The 19,566-nt window shown below is 44.8% G+C and overlaps 1 protein-coding gene across 5 annotated transcripts; it reads left to right on the top strand.

Annotated features, from left to right (window-relative positions):
• The first annotated feature begins 333 nt into the window (after positions 1–333).
• On the top strand, positions 334–18,754 carry NTAN1 (N-terminal asparagine amidase). Of its 5 annotated transcripts, none has more exons than XM_048868276.2 (10): positions 334–1,929; positions 4,025–4,127; positions 4,221–4,286; positions 5,911–6,019; positions 7,289–7,362; positions 8,093–8,146; positions 15,454–15,507; positions 16,252–16,349; positions 17,466–17,579; positions 17,822–18,754. In XM_048868276.2, the coding sequence occupies exons 1-10, from the start codon at positions 1,849–1,851 to the stop codon at positions 17,861–17,863; spliced, it is 795 nt and encodes a 264-aa protein (XP_048724233.2). In that variant the 5' UTR covers positions 334–1,848; the 3' UTR covers positions 17,864–18,754. The 5 variants fall into 5 exon arrangements, with proteins under 5 accessions (XP_048724233.2, XP_074988853.1, XP_048724232.2 ...); XM_048868275.2 differs by having other exon boundaries at positions 340–1,929; positions 17,769–18,754; XM_075132752.1 differs by lacking the exon at positions 8,093–8,146 and having other exon boundaries at positions 338–1,929; positions 17,769–18,754.
• The last annotated feature ends 812 nt before the right edge of the window (positions 18,755–19,566 follow it).

Here is a 19,566-nt window from a genome sequence, read left to right as displayed (position 1 = left end):
GATTTGAGCTATGTATGATCACAAAGAAAATGGACACTGCATTCTCTTTGCTTCTTTTTCCCATTTTAAACAAAAGTGCTTTTATAACCATAACAAAAGAAGGCAACAACACTTAGCTAACAAGCTTATTAAGCTGCACTTTGCTAGAAGTCAAGTATCAGGAGGTAGCCGTGTTAGTCTGTATCCACAAAAACAACAAGGAATCCGGTAGCACCTTAAAGATTAACAGATTTATTTGGGCATAAGCTTTCATGGGTAAAAAACCAATTCTTCAGTTGCACCTGAAGAAATGGTGTTTTACTCACGAAAGCTTATGCCCAAATAAATCTGTTAGTCTTTAGGGTGCTACTGGACTCCTCGTTTTTGCTAGAAGTGTTTATACTTTGCTGGGCAAAATTATAGTGAGAATACAGCTGATTGGAAAATGAAAGGGGGAGTCTAGTTTTTCTCCCAGCATCTTTAAATTTTCCATTCAGGTCTAACTAGCAATATATATATAGTCCAATGCTTATCATGTGCCATATGACGTTTCTGTGTGTGTCTTTTGAGAAGGAGGTCAGTTTTGGGGATATGTACCTCTGGGAGATTACTGGGAGATTAATTTAAAAATACGTTATATTTAGTGGAGTCAAAAGCAAAAATGCCTCTAAGAAAAATATTTTTATGAGAGCTAGTTATAAGTAATATCTGCCAGAGATTTGTAGTAGTATCCAGAGAGGGCTGATTTCATCCCAACATTTCCTTCACTTCAATTTGCTGATGACCGTTTGAGGGACCCTTCCAGTGCAACTCATATTTTAGTAATTAAGTCTGATTCTGCTGGCTTTTGTGAGGAGAGAAAAAGCAGATTTGTTTAAGAGTTAAATGAATTAATGCGATATATGTCAAACCCCAGTATCACTTCCCAGCAGGTATAAGGTCTGACTTGGGCCATAGGAAGTGAGGGTTGTGATGTGAGTGCTGCAGATACCAAGCCAGTGCATAGGAAGTAGGGGCTGATTGAAAGTACCAAGTTTTAAATAAATATTTCAGAATGTGCCCCACGCAATTAATTATTTACTGCGTTTAAGGTATGATACTCTTAATTTGACATGATGTGCTAAATTTTCAGCATGGATCTAACTACCCACAAAATGTGTGGATGTGAGGAGAGAAAATCTGTATGTTCGAGTACCTCTTACTGCCGCCTCTTATCTAAAGACAGGATTTTTACATGTACCAATGGCTGGGACAACACATTCAGTGGGCCTCTTTTTGCTGGCCTGCTGAAAGTTTGGTCTGATGAGTATTTGTGCTCTGTTTGTGTAATTGATGGTACTCTTCATGAGAACTTAAAGCCTATTGTCATGGGCAGATTCCATGATGGGTCATTATATGCTGCCTGCCTAAAATCTCCCCTGTAGTTTCCATTAGAGATAGTTTAGTTTATTTTAAATACAGCCCTTCTGGAGTTCAGTAGTTCCTGTCCTGGGGGTGGAAATTAGGACAGATCTATTGCACTTGTCCTGGCTGTGAATCACACATTTCTTCAATCCTTTCTGGGGTTGCAAGTTTCATTTTAAGAGGGGAGAGCACTTATGCTGCTCTCTTGGGAGTTGGGGTGAGGTGGTCTAACGTGCATCAGTATCTTTTTCTTTCCTCGCCCTTAGTTGAAATCAGGTTTGCAGGCTCCTGCAGCAGACACTCCAGGCTGTTTGCACGGAACTATTCAACTGCAAACCAGGCTTCCCCATCCGGACTACATCTCCCAGAACCCCTTGCGATGTCAACCCATGTAGCCTCCCCTCCCAGCTGGATGCTATCGGAAGTAGTCCGCTCAGCAGCCTCAGGAACAGGCGCTTTCCAGAGATGCCTCTGCTGATTAACGGGGAGCGGATCGACCTGGCCCAGACCCCGGGGGAGGTGGTCCGCACCTACCCGCACCTGGAGGTAAGGGGGCGGGGGCTGCTCTGGCAGGGTTGCAGGGAAGGAAGGGCAACCCCAGCGGGGAGGCAGGAGGTTTGTCGGATTCCAGCCAGGGAGGCTGCCGTGCCCAGCTGGAGGGAGTAGGTTTGTGGCAGCTCCCGAGCTGGGCGGGGCGGAGCAGTCTTTGGACGGGGAGGCCCCCTCTCCTCCAATGAGAAGTCCAGAGCCTGTTGGCTCTAACTGGTGGAGAAGGGGAGTTTACCAGTGTCACAGGCAAGTTATCAAGTAGTATGGGGGTCTGTACACCTCTGTTTGGCGCTTTCAGTGGGCTAAATGCCCTGGCACAGGGTACATGCAGTGTTGTAGCCATGTGGGTCCCAGGATATTAGAGAGAAAGCATGGGAGAGGAAACATCTTTTACTGGACCAACTTCTGTTGGTGAGAGAAACCAGCTCTCAGGCCAGACCTTGTCTCTCTGGCATAGGGTGCTCTCCAGTGTTGGAGACGTGCCCACCACAGTGTGGGGTGCTGGGTCGGAGGGCAGAAGCCCTAATGCGGTGCCTGCATGTTGGAGGCATGGACATCCTGGCATATGGTGTTCTTGGGGGCCCAGAAGCTCTGGCATGGGCAGTGCAGGGGCACAGGTGTCCGGCTATGGGTATTGGAGGGGGGTCTTTATGCCCCATCAAGAAGCAAAAAGCCCAAGTGCATTTTTTCCCCCCTTCTCATACTAGAGAATGCTATCGTGTTATAGCCACTAGAAATGGAAAACCCCCATTGAATCCTCAAGTCCATACCCTATAATAAAGTTTCTGGCTAGATTCTCACAGGTACTAAGCCCTTGCAGCTCCCAAATCAGGCTATGCATAGCTAGTCTTAGACATTGCTAGAACAAAACAGATTCAAGTTTGTAATTGGGTATTAAAGTAAATCAGTGTTGAATGATGTGTGTGGTCAGGAAATAGAGTACTCAGTAATGGTTTGGTTTATGGGAAGGAGGGTTATGTAATGTTTTGTGGAGCGTAGATGAGCAAATATCACTTAGAATCTATCCCTCTACTGCATTCAAGCCAGTGGGAGCAGTTTCTTACTAGCTAAAGAAGTGAACATAGTGTTTGTACTCCTACTTCCAAGACAGCTACTAATGGGGAGACCCAGAGTCATTTGAGCAATCCAGGGTTTGCTGGTACAGTAGACTTTGGTTCATTCTTCAAATAGGAGGCTTATGTATGTTAATTATCTAGTACTAATATAATAATAATAATAATAAAGATTTATAATGAATGAAATAATCAAATAAAAACAACTTACAAGAAATCAGGTTGATTATTTTGTTCATATCTTCTGGTATTTTAGCTCTAGATTGTGATTACCTTACTCACCCTGAACAGTACCTTCCTCCATAAGGAGCCTTTTTGACTTTAGCTGGACTACTCATGTTGCATCATGCTATTTGGTGTCTGTGTGTAAGATTATCACAGTCAAACCTTCAAAAAATATCCTTTGTGAATTTCTCTTAAAAGCATCCAAGACAACAACTATAGGGAAACTAATAGGTCTGACTTAAATATTTAACTGTTCTAGTCATAGCAGTAGACTGAGCACAAAGCTAGGAGCCAGAAACTGCTGAGTTCAGCTCTTGTGCTGATTGATGATTGTGTGGCCTCGGTCAAGTCTCTTTCTTCTTCTGTCTGTCCATTTTTGAAGTGGGGATGACTGTCTCTGGGGTGATGTGAAGATTAACTGGTTAATGTTTGGAAAGAGCCTTGAGGATGTAAACACTCTTCTTCTTTCTTGCCACTTCCCTCTTTGGGAAGTGACTTTTATAGCCTTCTTCCAAAACTCATGATTGTACGCTTGGCTGTTGTGGAAATCAGTCACTCTCAGGTCCGCTGATATCCAATCCATGTTCCTAGTCTTTGGCCTCCGCCTTCGTTATTGAAGATGTAAAACACCATGAAATATAAGTATTTATGGTCAACCTTAGAACTCATGGTCTTCCCTGAACTGCCACCTAATTCCGTTTGTTTTCCATAGGCCTGGGTGGGTCAGTGTCCATTCTAGTACTGGCTGTACCTGTTCTTTCAGCCATTTTAGTCTGAGTGCAGTTTATTTACAGGAGAAAACAAGAGTTCTAAGAGGCCAACCAGCTCAAACAGTGGGACCCAAAGGACTTCTATATATCCAACAAAGAGAGTTTGCAGTGACCACCCCTAAAGATGGTACGTGGGGATGCAATAATGTTTGCTGTTGAAGCAACAGGCATGTATTACTTACATACATACATCTTTCTGTATTTCTCTCCTTTAAAACAGGATCCGTGTCCATTCTTGGGTCTGATGATGCAACTACCTGCCACTTGGTGGTGCTCAGACACACAGGTATCATAAAGGAAACCTGGACCATGAGATGCATGTTTCTCAAGTAATGGCTGTGTAATAACTGTTATTTCATATGGAATTTCCACATTTGGTGTATTGAGCTTGCACTGGGTGTTCTAATTCATTGAGTCTAGTTTGCATGGGTCATGTTTTAAGAAACAGATCTTGCTATTACCAGCCTTCATTACCTTCGGCAATACACTAGAGCTGCGTGTTCACCTAACCCTTGGACCGCAGGAATCTGGTTTTTTTGGTTAAGTAATTGACTTGTCTAGTGTCTTACAGTGACTCAGGGCCTGTCTACACTAAAGAATTTAAATCGATCCAGATTTAGATTGAAAACTCCACCCCCTTGTGCAACGAAGTTAAGCCGACCGAAGTCCCTGTGTAGATAGCACTACGTCCGCAGAAGAATTCTTCCATTGACTTAGCTACTGCCTCTTGGGGAGGTGGATTACATAGCTGACGAAAGAACCACTCCTGTTGGTATAGGTCAGGGGTTCTCAAACTGCATTGCACTCCGACCCCCCTTTTTGACAATAAAAATTACTACACGGCCGCAGGCCGGGGGACCGAAGCTTGAGCCTGCCTGAGCCCCACTGACCGTGGGGGGGGAAGGAGGAGGGCGCAAAGCTTCAGCCCTGGGCCCCAGTGAGTCTAAGCCAGCCCTGGCGACCCACTTTGGGGTCCCGCCCCACAGTCTGAGAACTGCTGGTATAGGTAGTGTCTACACTGAAGTGCTGCAGCAGCACAGCTGAGTAGTGTTTCAAGTGTGGACAAGTCCTTAGTGACTGAGATGGGACTGGAACTCAGTCCCTGGCTCTTATGAAGGCAGCACAGGGGACCTAGTGGTTTCAGCAGGTTACTGGGAATCAGGAGACTGAGGTTCTGTTCCTGACTACACTGAATTTGTGTGATATCAGACAAGTCACTTAATCTCTTTTAGTGTCAGTTCCTCCTCCTGTAAAATCTGGATGCGGTTTATCCATTTTTATTAGCTGCTCTACAGAATGACAGAGTTTTTGTTGCTGTTGTACGGAGCTGTGGTCAGGTAAATTGTACATTGGTGAGGCCTCATCTGGAGTACTGTGTCCAGTTTTGGGCCCCACACTACAAGAAGGATGTGGATAAATTGGAAAGAGTCCAACGAAGGGCAACAAAAATGATTGGGGTCTGGAACACATGACTTATGAGGAGAGGCTGAGGGACCTGGGATTGTTTAGTCTATGGAAGAGAAGAATGAGGGGGGATTTGATAGCTGCTTTCAACTACCTGAGAGGTGGTTCCAGAGAGGATGGTTCTAGACTATTCTCAGTGGTAGAAGAGGACAGGACAAGGAGTAATGGTCTCAAGTTGCAGTGTAGGGGGTTTAGGTTGGATATTAGGAAAAACTTTTTCACTAGGAGGGTGGTGAAACACTGGAATGCGTTGCCTAGAGAGGTGATGGAATCTCCTTCCTTAGAAGTTTTTAAGGTCAGGCTTCACAAAGCCCTGGCTGGGATGATTTAATTGGGGATTGGTCCTGCTTTTGAGCAGGGGGTTGGACTAGATGACCTCCTGAGGTCCCTTCCAACCCTGATATTCTATGATTCTATGAAATGTTTTCTTATTGCCTGCCTTCCAGGGAGTGGGGCTACCTGCTTGACACACTGTGATGGATCAAACACGCATGCCGAGGTGTCGCTGATTATGAGTGCAGTAAAATCGTTCTCTAATGACACAGACTGTGGAAGGTTGGCACTGCTATATTATGTCTTGTGTATGGTATTTCACAAGGGTCACTGTTGTGTGTAAGGTGAGAAATTCTAAATGTGATCGTTTGGGGCTCAGATAAAGAATTAGTGGTGTGCTGAGCCAGGGCAGGAAAATACATCTCAACAAGGTACTGTTTCCGCAGTAATATTTTTTTGCCTACTGGCATTTACAGATTTAGTAGCTTTTCTTGTTCTTGATTTACTGACATCAACGTTTGTATGTATATATTATTTTTGTAGTTCTCTTAGCAGGGTTTTAATTTAAAGCGTGATGCTGCTTTGAATAGTGTCTCTGTAAAACTGCCATTGTGAGGGTCCATGTTTATTGGGTCTCAGCGATTTCCATCTCAAATGTGATTAGTTTCACAAATGAATTTTTGCTTTTTTTAAAACTGTTGGTCCTGTAAACTCATCCTGGGATCTGAGTTAATCTGGAAGTTTCTGGCTTGCACATAAAACAATAAAGATTCTGAGTCAGAATTTAGTTATAAATTCTGTTGTGGGAGCCAGAAAAGAATCCAGCTCAATTCCTTTTGATCGTGTTTACTCCTGTTAGACCTGTAGAGGCAAAACTTGGTAAAGCTGGCAGATACAACGCTGAATATACCTGGTCTAAGACTTTCAAAAGCCTGTTGCTTTTGAGTATCTTGCTTGAAACACCTTAAAGGGGCCTGATTTTCAGCTGGTGACTACTCAGCACTTTCTAAGAATTGGGTCCCTTTACGGTGTCTGAAGTTGGATACCTGAAAATCACTAGTCACTTTAGAAAAGCTTGGCCACAGAAAACAGACCTATAGAATGAAAGAGGAGCCCTATTTACACAGACGTCTCACAAAGACCCCATCTTAAGGTTTGAGTGGGTTGTAAGGAAGTCATTGGACTACATTTAATTGATCTTTGTTGAGAAGCTTAAAACATAGCTTTGTAATTTAAGGTCCAGTCCAGTGAGGAGCTGAGCACCTATTAAATCCCATCAAGCTCAGTGGCAACTGCCCATGTTCAGTGCCTCTCAGATTCAAGTCCTTAGTTTGTGCTGCTCAGCTGATATTCCCTATAATGTCCAGAACAAAGAGGTTACTCACATTAGGTCATGAGATAATACACAATCAACTGGCGCATATGACTGTAATAAATGAGCCGTCTCTAATGATCACTGTACGGTGTGGGCTGGGGATGGTATTGAATAGCTATTCACTTTGAGATGCCTGTTTAATTACTGTTTCTTGTTATTCCATCTCTATTTGTTAGGCTGGAAGTTCACCTAGTTGGAGGTTTCAATGATGATAGGCAGTTATCACAAAAACTTACTAATCAGCTTCTTAGTAAGTTCACGTTTTTTGCATTCTCATGTCCAAAAATTAGAATTCTGGCTGGATTTGGGCCAAGTGTGTGTGTGTGAAATCTTAATCCTCAATTATACAGTAGAAAAAATCTTGGATTTGAGTTTTTCTGCACTTGAGAATTTGAAGTGCGTCATGTGTTTATACATGGGGGTGGTGCAGTGAGATGATTTACACATGTACTGTGTGTGTGTGTGTGTAAAATATATATCTATATATATCTAGATATATAGATATATATGACATGCTGTATGATCTTGGGCAAGTGTCTTCTCTCTCTACCTATATTTCCCCATATATAAAATGGGTATTACTAATGAATGTACCCCGATAAATGTGTAACAAACTAAACCTGAGATCACAATGCCAGAGCTACCTTAACCGAATGCTTGTAAAAGGAATAAAATGTTGATAGAACAAGGCTTTCTCTTTAACAACTTTCTGCCCTTGCCTGTGGCCAGTTGTGTGAATTACTGTTATATAGAGTAGCTTTCTCTTTATTTTATAAGAGCAAGATATTGAGACATATCTGGAAAACAAACACTGGTCCATGATCTGTGTCAAGAACAATGGAGTGGGAGATTTCCTGCTAGTAATGAGGGCCTCACATCTAATCTGCAGTGCATAGTATTAATATACCCCATCGTTTATATGCAGCACATGCCTTGACATGAGTCAGTTTTATACCTTGCTGCTACTGTTGTTGCTGTAGGAGCATTTGATCTCCAGCAAGATGATGTCCATATAGTGACTTTCTGTGTGACAGGTAAGAGTTTTAATGTTTTCCCTTTTGTAAAAGTATGTTTAGTGTTTGAAATAAATGTAAAGGAGTACTTGTGGCACCTTAGAGACTAACCAATTTATTTGAGCATAAGCTTTCGTGAGCTACAGCTCACTTCATCGGATGCATACTGTGGAAACTGCAGAAGATCTTTTTATACACACAAACCATGAAAAAATGGGTGTTTACCACTACAAAAGGTTTTCTCTCCCCCCACCCCACTCTCCTGCTGGTAATAGCTTATCTAAAGTGATCACTCTCCTTACAATGTGTATGATAATCAAGTTGGGCCATTTCCAGCACAAATCCACTCTCCTTGAGGGGGGTGGGGGTGGGGATGGGGAGAAAACCTGGATTTGTGCTGGAAATGGCCCAACTTGATTATCATACACATTGTAAGGAGAGTGATCACTTTAGATAAGCTATTACCAGCAGGAGAGTGGGGAGGGGGAAGAGAAAACCTTTTGTAGTGGTAAACACCCGTTTTTTCATGGTTTGTGTGTATAAAAAGATCTTCTGTACTTTCCACAATATGCATCCAATGAAGTGAGCTGGAGCTCACGAAAGCTTATGCTCGGATAAATTGGTTAGTCTCCAAGGTGCCACAAGTACTCCTTTTCTTTTTGCGAATACACACTAACACAGCTGTTACTCTGAAACCTGAAATAAATGTGAGGCTCTTCATTTGAGTAGACACAATCCTTGATCTGGCCTGTGAACTTTGTGAGTCTAAGCCCTGGTCTACACTAGGACTTTAGATCGAATTTAGCAGCGTTAAATCGATTTAAACCTGCACCCGTCCACACAATGAAGCCCTTTATTTCGACTTAAAGGGCTCTTAAAATCGATTTCCTTACTCCACCCCTGACAAGTGGATTAGCGCTTAAATCGACGTTGCCGGCTCGAATTTGGGGTACTGTGGACACAATTCGATGGTATTGGCCTCCGGGAGCTATCCCAGAGTGCTCCATTCTGACCGCTCTGGACAGCGCTCTCAACTCAGATGCACTGGCCAGGTAGACAGGAAAAGAACCGCGAACTTTTGAATCTCATTTCCTGTTTGGCCAGCGTGGCAAGCTGCAGGTGACCATGCAGAGCTCATCAGCAGAGGTGACCATGATGGAGTCCCAGAATCGCAAAAGAGCTCCAGCATGGACTGAACGGGAGGTACGGGATCTGATCGCTGTTTGGGGAGAGGAATCCGTGCTATCAGAACTCCGTTCCAGTTTTCGAAATGCCAAAACCTTTCTGAAAATCTCCCAGGGCATGAAGGACAGAGGCCATAACAGGGACCCGAAGCAGTGCCGCGTGAAACTGAAGGAGCTGAGGCAAGCCTACCAGAAAACCAGAGAGGCGAACGGCCGCTCTGGGTCAGAGCCCCAAACATGCCGCTTCTATGATGAGCTGCATGCCATTTTAGGGGGTTCAGCCACCACTACCCCAGCCGTGTTGTTTGACTCCTTCAATGGAGATGGAGGCAATACAGAAGTAGGTTTTGGGGACGAAGAAGATGATGAGGAGGAGGTTGTAGATAGCTCACAGCAAGCAAGCGGAGAAACCGGTTTTCCCGACAGCCAGGAACTGTTTCTCACCCTAGACCTGGAGCCAGTACCCCCCGAACCCACCCAAGGCTGCCTCCTGGACTCAGCAGGCGGAGAAGGGACCTCTGGTGAGTGTACCTTTTAAAATGCTATACATGGTTTAAAAGCAAGCATGTGAAAGGATTACTTTGCCCTGGCATTTGCGGTTCTGCCTTTGCAAAAGGTTTCTGGGGAGGGCAGCCTTATTTCGTCCTTCATGGTAGGACACTTTACCACTCCAGGCCAGCAACACGTACTGGGGAATCACTGTAGAACAAAGCATTGCAGTGTATGTTTGCTGGCATTCAACCAAAATCCGTTCACGCGGTGGGAGGAGGCAAAATGCGACCTTGTAACGAAAGCACATGTGCTATGTATGTAATGTTAACTTTCAAGGTTTACCCTGAAAGAGTGTAGCCACTGTTTTATAAAATGTGTCTTTTTAAATACCGCTGTCCCTTTTTTTTTCTCCACCAGCTGCATGTGTTTCAATGATCACAGGATCTTCTCCTTCCCAGAGGCTAGTGAAGCTTAGAAAGAAAAAAAAACGCACTCGCGATGAAATGTTCTCCGAGCTCATGCTGTCCTCCCACACTGACAGAGCACAGACGAATGCGTGGAGGCAAATAATGTCAGAGTGCAGGAAAGCACAAAATGACCGGGAGGAGAGGTGGAGGGCTGAAGAGAGTAAGTGGCGGGCTGAAGAGAGTAAGTGGCGGGCTGAAGACAGGGCTGAAGCTCAAAGGTGGCGGCAGCGTGATGAGAGGAGGCAGGATTCAATGCTGAGGCTGCTGCAGGACCAAACCAGTATGCTCCAGTGTATGGTTGAGCTGCAGCAAAGGCAGCTGGAGCACAGACTGCCACTGCAGCCCCTCTGTAACCAACCGCCCTCCTCCCCAAGTTCCATAGCCTCCACACCCAGACGCCCAAGAACACGGTGGGGAGGCCTCCGGCCAACCAGCCACTCCCCCACAGAGGATTGCCCAAAAAAAAGAAGGCTGTCATTCAATAAATTTTAAAGTTGTAAACTTTTAAAGTGCTGTGCTTAAAGTGCTGTGTGGCATTTTCCTTCCCTCCTCCACCACCCCTCCTGGGATACCTTGGTAGTCATCCCCCTATTTGTGTGATGAATGAATAACGAATGCATGACTGTGAAGCAGCAATGACTTTATTGGCTCTGCAAGCAATGATTAAAGGGAGGAGGGGAGGGTGGTTAGCTTACAGGGAAGTAGAGTGAACCAAGGGGCGGGGGGGTTCATCAAGGAGAAACAAACAGAACTTTTACACCGTAGCCTGGCCAGTCATGAAACTGTTTTTCAAAGCTTCTCTGATGCGTACCGCGCCCTCCTGTGCTCTTCTAACCGCCCTGGTGTCTGGCTGCGCGTAACCAGCAGCCAGGCGATTTGCCTCAACCTCCCACCCCGCCATAAACGTCTCCCCCTTACTCTCACAGATATTGTGGAGCACACAGCAAGCAGTAATAACAGTGGGAATATTGGTTTCGCTGAGGTCTAAGCGAGTCAATAAACTGCGCCAGCGCGCCTTTAAACGTCCAAATGCACATTCTACCACCATTCTGCACTTGCTCAGCCTGTAGTTGAACAGCTCCTGACCACTGTCCAGGCTGCCTGTGTACGGCTTCATGAGCCATGGCATTAAGGGGTAGGCTGGGTCCCCAAGGATACATATAGGCATTTCAACATCCCCAACAGTTATTTTCTGGTCTGGGAATAAAGTCCCTTCCTGCAGCTTTTGAAACAGACCAGAGTTCCTGAAGATGCGAGCATCATGCACCTTTCCCGGCCATCCCACGTTGATGTTGGTGAAACGTCCCTTGTGATCCACCAGAGCTTGCAGCACTATTGAAAAGTACCCCTTGCGGTTTATGTACTCGGCGGCTTGGTGCTCCGGTGCCAAGATAGGGATATGGGTTCCATCTATAGCCCCACCACAGTTAGGGAATCCCATTGCAGCAAAGCCATCCACTATGACCTGCACATTTCCCAGGGTCACTACCCTTGATATCAGCAGATCTTTGATTGCGTGGGCTACTTGCATCACAGCAGCCCCCACAGTAGATTTGCCCACTCCAAATTGATTCCCAACTGACCGGTAGCTGTCTGGCGTTGCAAGCTTCCACAGGGCTATCGCCACTCGCTTCTCAACTGTGAGGGCTGCTCTCATCTTGGTATTCATGCGCTTCAGGACAGGGGAAAGCAAGTCACAAAGTTCCATGAAAGTGCCCTTACGCATGCGAAAGTTTCGTAGCCACTGGGAATCGTCCCAGACCTGCAACACTATGCGGTCCCACCAGTCTGTGCTTGTTTCCCGAGCCCAGAATCGGCGTTCCACAGCATGAACCTGCCCCATTAGCACCATGATGCATGCATTGTCAGGGCCCATGCTTTCAGAGAAATCTGTGTCCATGTCCTGATCACTCACGGGACCGCGCTGACGTCGCCTCCTCGCCCGGTATCGCGTTGCCATGTTTTGGTGCTGCATATACTGCTGAATAATGCGTGTGGTGGTTAATGTGCTCCTAATTGCCAAAGTGAGCTGAGCGGGCTCCATGCTTGCCGTGGTATGGCGTCCGCACAGAAAAAAGGCGCGGAACGATTGTCTGCCGTTGCTCTGACGGAGGGAGGGGCGACTGACGACACGGCTTACAGGGTTGGCTTCAGGGAGCTAAAATCAACAAAGGGGGTGCCTGTACATCAAGGAGTATTTCAGGCAGGACTGCACGGAGGGTTCCAATAAGAAATGGTGCACCTAAGTTATCGTTGTTATTGGAACAAGGAGGTTAGCCTGGCCTCTGATTGATACATGGCTAGATTTACCTCGCTGCACCTTCTCTGTGAGTGACTGCAGTGTGACCTAGAGGAATGAGTCCCCTAGACAGGGGAGGAGGCAAATGAGTACAAAACAAATCTGGTCTATTTCTTGTTTTGACCCACTCCATCTATCTTTTACATCTTTGGCTGGCAGCAGACGGTGCAGAAGGACTGCATGCCATCCACATCTCATGGCTGCTTGGCAGAAGATGGTACAGTACGCCTGCTAGCCATCCCCATCTCTTGCCTGCCTGGCAGAAGATGGTGCAATACGACTGCTAGCAATCCTCATCTCTTGCCTGCCTGGCAGAAGATGGTACAGTACGACTGCTAGCAGTCCGTATCGCCTGCCTGCTCACCATAAGACGGTTCAATAGGACTGACTGCAGGACTAAAGAGAATGACCTGGTCAAGTCACTCCAAATTTAGTCCCTGCGCCCATGTCTGCCCAGGCGCTCCCAGCCGACGCGGCCAGGAGCACCTCGGACACGATGAGGACGACTACCAATCGTATTGCACCGTCTGCTGCCAGAAGGCAAGGGGTTGCTGCTACTGTGCAGCAAAGCCGTACCGCGTCTGCCAGCACCCAGGAGACATAGGGTGACGGTTACCTGAGCGGGCTCCATGCTTGCTGTGGTATGGCGTCTGCACAGGTAACTCAGGAAAAAAGGCGCGAAATGATTGTCTGCCCTTGCTTTCACGGAGGGAGGGAGGGAACGGGGGCCTGACGACACGTACCCAGAACCACCCGCGACAATGTTTTAGCCCCATCAGAGCGCTCCATTGTGACTGCTCTGGACAGCACTCTCAGATGCCCGATTGTTTGCCATTGCTCTGACGCTGGGAGGGGCGCTTACAGGGTTGGCTTCAGGGAGCTAAAATCAACAAAGGGGGTGGCTTTACATCAAGGAGTATTTCAGGCAGGACTTCACAGAGGGTTCCAATAAGAAATGGTGCACCTAAGTTATTGTCCTTATTGGAGCAAGAAGGTTAGCCTGGCCTCTGATTGATACATGGCTAGATTTACCTCGCTGCACCTTGACTGCAGTGTGATCTAGAAGAATGAGTCCCCTAGACAGGGGAGGGGGGGGAAGCAAATGAGTACAAAACAAATCTGGTCTATTTCTTGTTTTGACCCACTCCATCTATCTTTTACATCTTTGGCTGGCAGCAGACGGACTGCATGCCATCCACATCTCATGACTGCTCGGCAGAAGATGGTACAGCACGACTGCTAGCAGTCCGTATCGCCTGCCCGCTCACCATAAGACGGTTCAATAGGACTGACTGCAGGACTAAAGAGAATGACCTGGTCAAGTCACTCCAAATTTAGTCCCTGTGCCCATGTCTGCCCAGGCGCTCCTGATCGACCTCACAGAGGCGACCAGGAGCACCTCAGACATGACGATGACGGCTACCAGTCGTACTGTACCGTCTGCTGCCACAAGGCAAGGGGTTGCTGCTACTGTGTAGCAATGCCGTACCGCGTCTGCCAGCACCCAGGAGACATAGGGTGACGGTTACCTGAGCGGGCTCCATGCTTGCCATGGTATGGCGTCTGCACAGGTAACTCAGGAAAAAAGGCGCGAAATGATTGTCTGCCCTTGCTTTCACGGGGGGAGGGAGGGAACGGGAGGCTGACGATATGTACCCAGAACCACCCGCGACAATGTTTTAGCCCCATCAGGCATTGGGATCTCAACCCAGAATTCCAATGGGCAGCGGAGACTGCGGGAACTGTGGGATAGCTACCCACAGTGCAACGCTCCGGAAGTCGACGCTTGCCTCGGTACTGTGGAAGCGCTCCGCCGAGTTAATGCACTTAATGCACTTAGAGCATTTACTGTGGGGACACACACACTCGAATTTATAAAACCGATTTCTAAAAAACCGACTTCTATAAATTCGACCTTATTCCGTAGTGTAGACATACCCTGAGAGCTCTATGCACAGGAGGGCTTATAGCCTACAGTATTGTTTGCTGTCACATAACTGATTACTCCAGAGTTGGTATCCTGGAAGTAGTGATTTACCACAGCACACCGCAGGTAGGGCAATGGCTAGGTTAGGGCTTCTCTTCCCAGAAGTGCTATGGTAACTTGCAGTTGCTAATAGGAGCTGTGGAAATAGCTGAAGTATTTCACCCATGTGGTCCTGTGAGCACTCCAAATTGAAGACTTTTGTGTTTCTGCTGGGAAGGAAATCTAAACCCATCTAGGATCAGTTAACAGCACTAGACTTTCCGCCTGCATTTAATGTGTTTGTTTAGTCAGTATTGCAGCAGACAGATGAATGAAGTGTGTAGGAGCCTGGACGGCTAGAAAACACTTGCCCCAAATAAATGTTTTTATCATCCTTTTCTTCGGTTTTCTTTTTCCTCCATCGTAGCCAATTCAAGTCTGATTATTTTTGATATCTCCTCATTTTCAGTGAGAACACTGGCTGTAGCTTAAACCTTTGAAACATGGCATCATTACAGCTGTGTGTTTTTGTAAAACTATTGCATGTGAAATTGAGGGGCTAATAGCTTTGGCTAGAGCCAGTCATGGTGTGGATAAATGTCCACCAAAGATAAGGATTAATTCAGAACTGGCATAAGCAGTTGCCATTCTTCTGAGATGGAACTACCCTGACTGTGTCTGAATTTGTCCTGTATACCATGATAATAGACATGGTATAAAAACATAAATAGATTCATTTCACTTGAGTTAAACAAGGATATGAACTCAAGTCTTCAGTTCCCTTGTGGCTGCTTTATACATGTCCCACAATTCTTTTTTTTTTTTTTTTTTGGTAAGGTCTGGGCACCTCCCTGACTAAAGCTAAACTAATGCTGCTTGGAAATAAACATGCTTTGACGTATTTGTTCTTTTTCAAACAGAATTAAATGATAGGGAGGAAAAGGACAATCATTTTCCAGTCATTTATGGAATAGGTGAGTATAATGCATCTTGTATACTGTTTTAAAGTGGTTGCTGTTGAGACTTGCAAAGGTAACACCTTTGCCAGCCAAGGCTAATATAGGAGATACAAAATACCATGGTGCACAGATCAGTGTAGCTCTGATGCTAACATTGGTAGCCAGAGACTGGCTTTGCTAGACACTGAAGATGTACTGCTGCTTGGGAAATGCATTTGGAAAGGGTCCTCTTGGTCAGGAGTATGTATATATTTTTTCTTTTTCTTTTTCTTGAGATCAATAGAGAGAGCTTGAAGGTTTATTTCATGGCATTTAGCTGAACTATTGGCCTGCAGTGAACTAGACTGCTCATTCCTTTGCCTTTTCTGTTTGGAGTCCAACTTCTTTCTGATGGGTTTAGTTGATTTTGTTCTTCTTAACTACTTTCAGTTTCAGTAATCTTTATACCACTATAGGAATACAATTTTTATCCAAGAATTGTATCTTCAAATTGACCATATTCCTTTAAACTTTCCTCTGGGCTGCCAGAAACCCAACCAAAGAGCACTGTGAAGATAAAAGCGAACCAGAAAGTGAAACTTACCAGACATGTTTCTCTATCATAGTCTTTGATATTTGTGTCTGATAGGTTCTGACATTCACCTTTGTTGTGCCAAAGAGCGCTGTTGGTCTAGAATGCAGTGCTTGTTGGGGGATGGACATTTTAAATGTCATCATTAGCTGGTTAACTGTGTTTTATTCAAACCATTTTCTCCCCAGCTGTGAATATTAAAACAGCAGAGATTTTCCATGCAACTTTTCCAGATAAGGGACCAGATGAAGATTTGCGTTCAGCCCGTATGTTAACAGGAGGACCAGTGAGTGAAAACAAATATATATTTTGGTGGGGCGGGGAACAAATCTTAAGAGAAAAATACTCCTGATATGTGTTTGTCTGTGTCAGAAACTAATAGTTACTCCTTAAGGAGAAATTACTCTGAGATAAAATACTGCCAGTTTGTGGTTGTGTAACCAGAGACGAACACTGGACATACCAGCCAATATCTGTACTACAACAGCTGCTGCTACCTGATGGGAAACCTGACACAAGTGTTCGATTTGGAAACAAGGACAGAGTTCAGTATTTGTATTACAGTAGCTCCTGGAGGCCTCAGCTGAGATCAGAGCACCACTGTGTGAGATGCTGAACAGTCAGGCTCTGGCAGATGAAGAGTGAGAGAGGGGTAGTGGTGTTACTCCAATTTTACAGACCTGGAATTGAGATACAGAGACAAATGACTTGCCTGAGTCATGCAGGAAGTCTGTGGCAGAGCTGGGGATTGAACCCAGCTCTCTTCAGTCCACATGATCTCTCAAAGCAGGTGTGCTACATAAAGACACTGCTTTCATCGAAAGCTTACAACTTCAGTAAGAAGACACTCACACAAGGCAGTATTTGCAGGATCTTGACCCATGCCTACTAAACCATAACAGGGGAACACCCTCTACTATCCCCAGGATTATGGCATAGAAGCAACTGGAATATCTGTGAGTTTAAGGTTTGCCACTTAAGGTCTTGAGCCCAAAATTCTGGCACAAAAAGGCTATTTAGCCTCTTGTATAAGTGTAGAGCAGCTATTTTGTCCAATCATTTGGTTAATTCAGGACAGAGTTGGGAGGGAGAATTGAGTGTGGCAGCAGTGGGGGGGATCCTGCCTTGCAGGGTGGACAAGGGAGCTGAAACAAGGCAAGCAGTGAAGGAGAGTTAGATGGCTGAACAGGACAGGAGCAGGGGCACACTGAAGAATAGCCTGTTGGCCTAGGACAGGAGCTGCAGTTTGTTGCATATCAGAGGGTGGGGGAAGAAGCTGTGAAGCCAGTTCTAAGCTCATTCCCCTTCATGGCATCTTTGGCTCAGTGTGATAGAGGGTTCAGTTCACTTACTGCTGCTCAATTTCAATAGGGAAACCCTCAAAGTCTGTTCCCTGTTACAGATGACTAATATTTATGATGCAAAGACAGAGCAACTCCACATTGGACCTTACTTCTGGATGCCTTTCCCACATGTGGACTTCTGGTTGAACCAGGATGATAAACAGATATTACAGGTAACTGAAGTTACAAAAATATGTTTTGTGCTAGCATTCCATCAACCCTGATGGCTTTTCTGTGCTGTGCTGAAGGGGGGTGGGGGGTGCATTGTCTAGGCCAGAAATTAAAGCTAGAGGCACCAGTAGCCATGCGATGGTCTTATTCATCTGGTTCGAAATAGCTCATGACACCATCTTGTTTTTCAGAATCTTTCCACATCACCTCTCGCTGAACCACCCCACTTTGTTTCCCACCTTAGATCCACATTGATGTTTTTAAAAGAGCATCCATTTCCTGCTGACTCCCTGTTTCCTAACAGGAAACCTCGACTTTATAAAAAGACTGAAGAAGGCTTATGGGAGAGAGTCCATTTTGAAACTATTTAACATTGAGGTAAACACTGAAGGATGTGCTTTAGAAAAGCACAGCCTTGCCACAAGTGTGGCCACTGTGTTGCAAAGAGCATTTTTCTGAATCCATGTTGGTCACATCCCCTGCTGTCCTGGAGATCAGACTAGCATTGTTTAATGCTTTTCAAAATAATACTTTGGCAGAGGTGCATTTGTTTGCACTGTTACTCACCTAAGGGAGTGAATGTTTAGTAGTAAAGTCAGTATTTTCTTGTTTTCAGATGGTCCTTAAAATTGTGCCCCCCTTTTTTACTTTTGGTGCTAATCGGTTGCATATTAATGCCTTGTGCAAAATCTGCCTAGAGAGAGATTTAATATGCACTTGCCCTTTCAAGAGTGCTTTTCTGAGTTGGGACTAAGTATCCCCTGAAATACGCTTTAAAGTACAACATGTATACAAACATATTCATTGGTAATTGGGTTTCTTTGAGAGAGATTTCTTCTAGACACCCAACCATTAAGTCCTTGAATGAATAGATTAAAAAACATTTTTTTTTTGGTGACATAGGTGAGATTTTTCACTAGTTGGATGGGGGCTTTTCTACACTGAAAGATGCAATCATTAACCCTCTAGGAATGATTGCTGAGCATAAGCCTTGAAAGCATATTTGTTAAACAGTGCCATTTTACCACTGCTGTTAAAGTAATATTGTATGATTCAGTACAGCTCTCCAATTCTAAAAATGTCTAGAATAATAAATCTTTATATTTACTAATAAAGAAACTGGAAATGTCACTAGGCATCTTCTATTAAAACAAACATTAAACTCAACTTTTCACCATTTCAGTTGTTTGCTTACTTTCTGCATTTCTTTGAAGCTTGGACAATGAAAATAAAATGGCCAAAGATGCTCACTCACTGCTACATTGTTTGGGTTGCAGCAAATACAGGAAAAGATGTAACTTCACATGCTGTGGCTGGAGTTTAAGAACATTCATGGAAATATTTCTACGACTCAGATTGCTCTTTTTTTAAAAAAAAACCCCTCTTTAAAACCTGCCTGACCCTGATACTTTTTTAAGTTAAGAAACTACATGGAAGATGTCATGAAATACTTGCTTGAGGTTTGTCATCTCTGTTTTGTGGTTACATGTGTACATCCCTGAACTCTGAAAACTTGACAGTTTAGTTATTCTGAAACTGCAGCATTTTTTGATAAGTCCGTCTATATAAAGTGTACTATGCTTTAAAAGCCCTAATATAAATTCTCAGTGTTGTAGATAATCTTGTTTCACATGACTAAAATGATAGGTAAAGGATCACACAATACAGTAAGTTATGGATTTCAGGTTAATTGTGTAGTTACTTTCATCTCTCAAATATTGTTTCATTTGCTTTTTGTATATCCACCTGGTAAGTCAGGGCAATGCTGAATTTGCTAATTATAACTTCACTAAAGCATTCCAGTAGAATGAATGAGGCCTGTAATTCCATGTCCAGTAAGAAGAGTGGATTCAGCTTGCAGCACTTGTCATCTGGTCAGGCCCTGGTGTGATCTCTCCTCTGCCCAGGTCTGTTTTTAAAGTCTCTTCCCTTAATCAGTATCCCACACAACACTAGTCATGAGCCTACCATTTTCTCCCCTCTAGGCTC

The sequence above is a fragment of the Caretta caretta genome, chromosome 10 (assembly GCF_965140235.1).
Source record: "Caretta caretta isolate rCarCar2 chromosome 10, rCarCar1.hap1, whole genome shotgun sequence".
NCBI classification, from domain to species: Eukaryota; Metazoa; Chordata; order Testudines; family Cheloniidae; genus Caretta; species Caretta caretta.
Note: the sequence above shows the minus strand (reverse complement) of the source record. Positions and strands in the feature narration are given on the sequence as shown.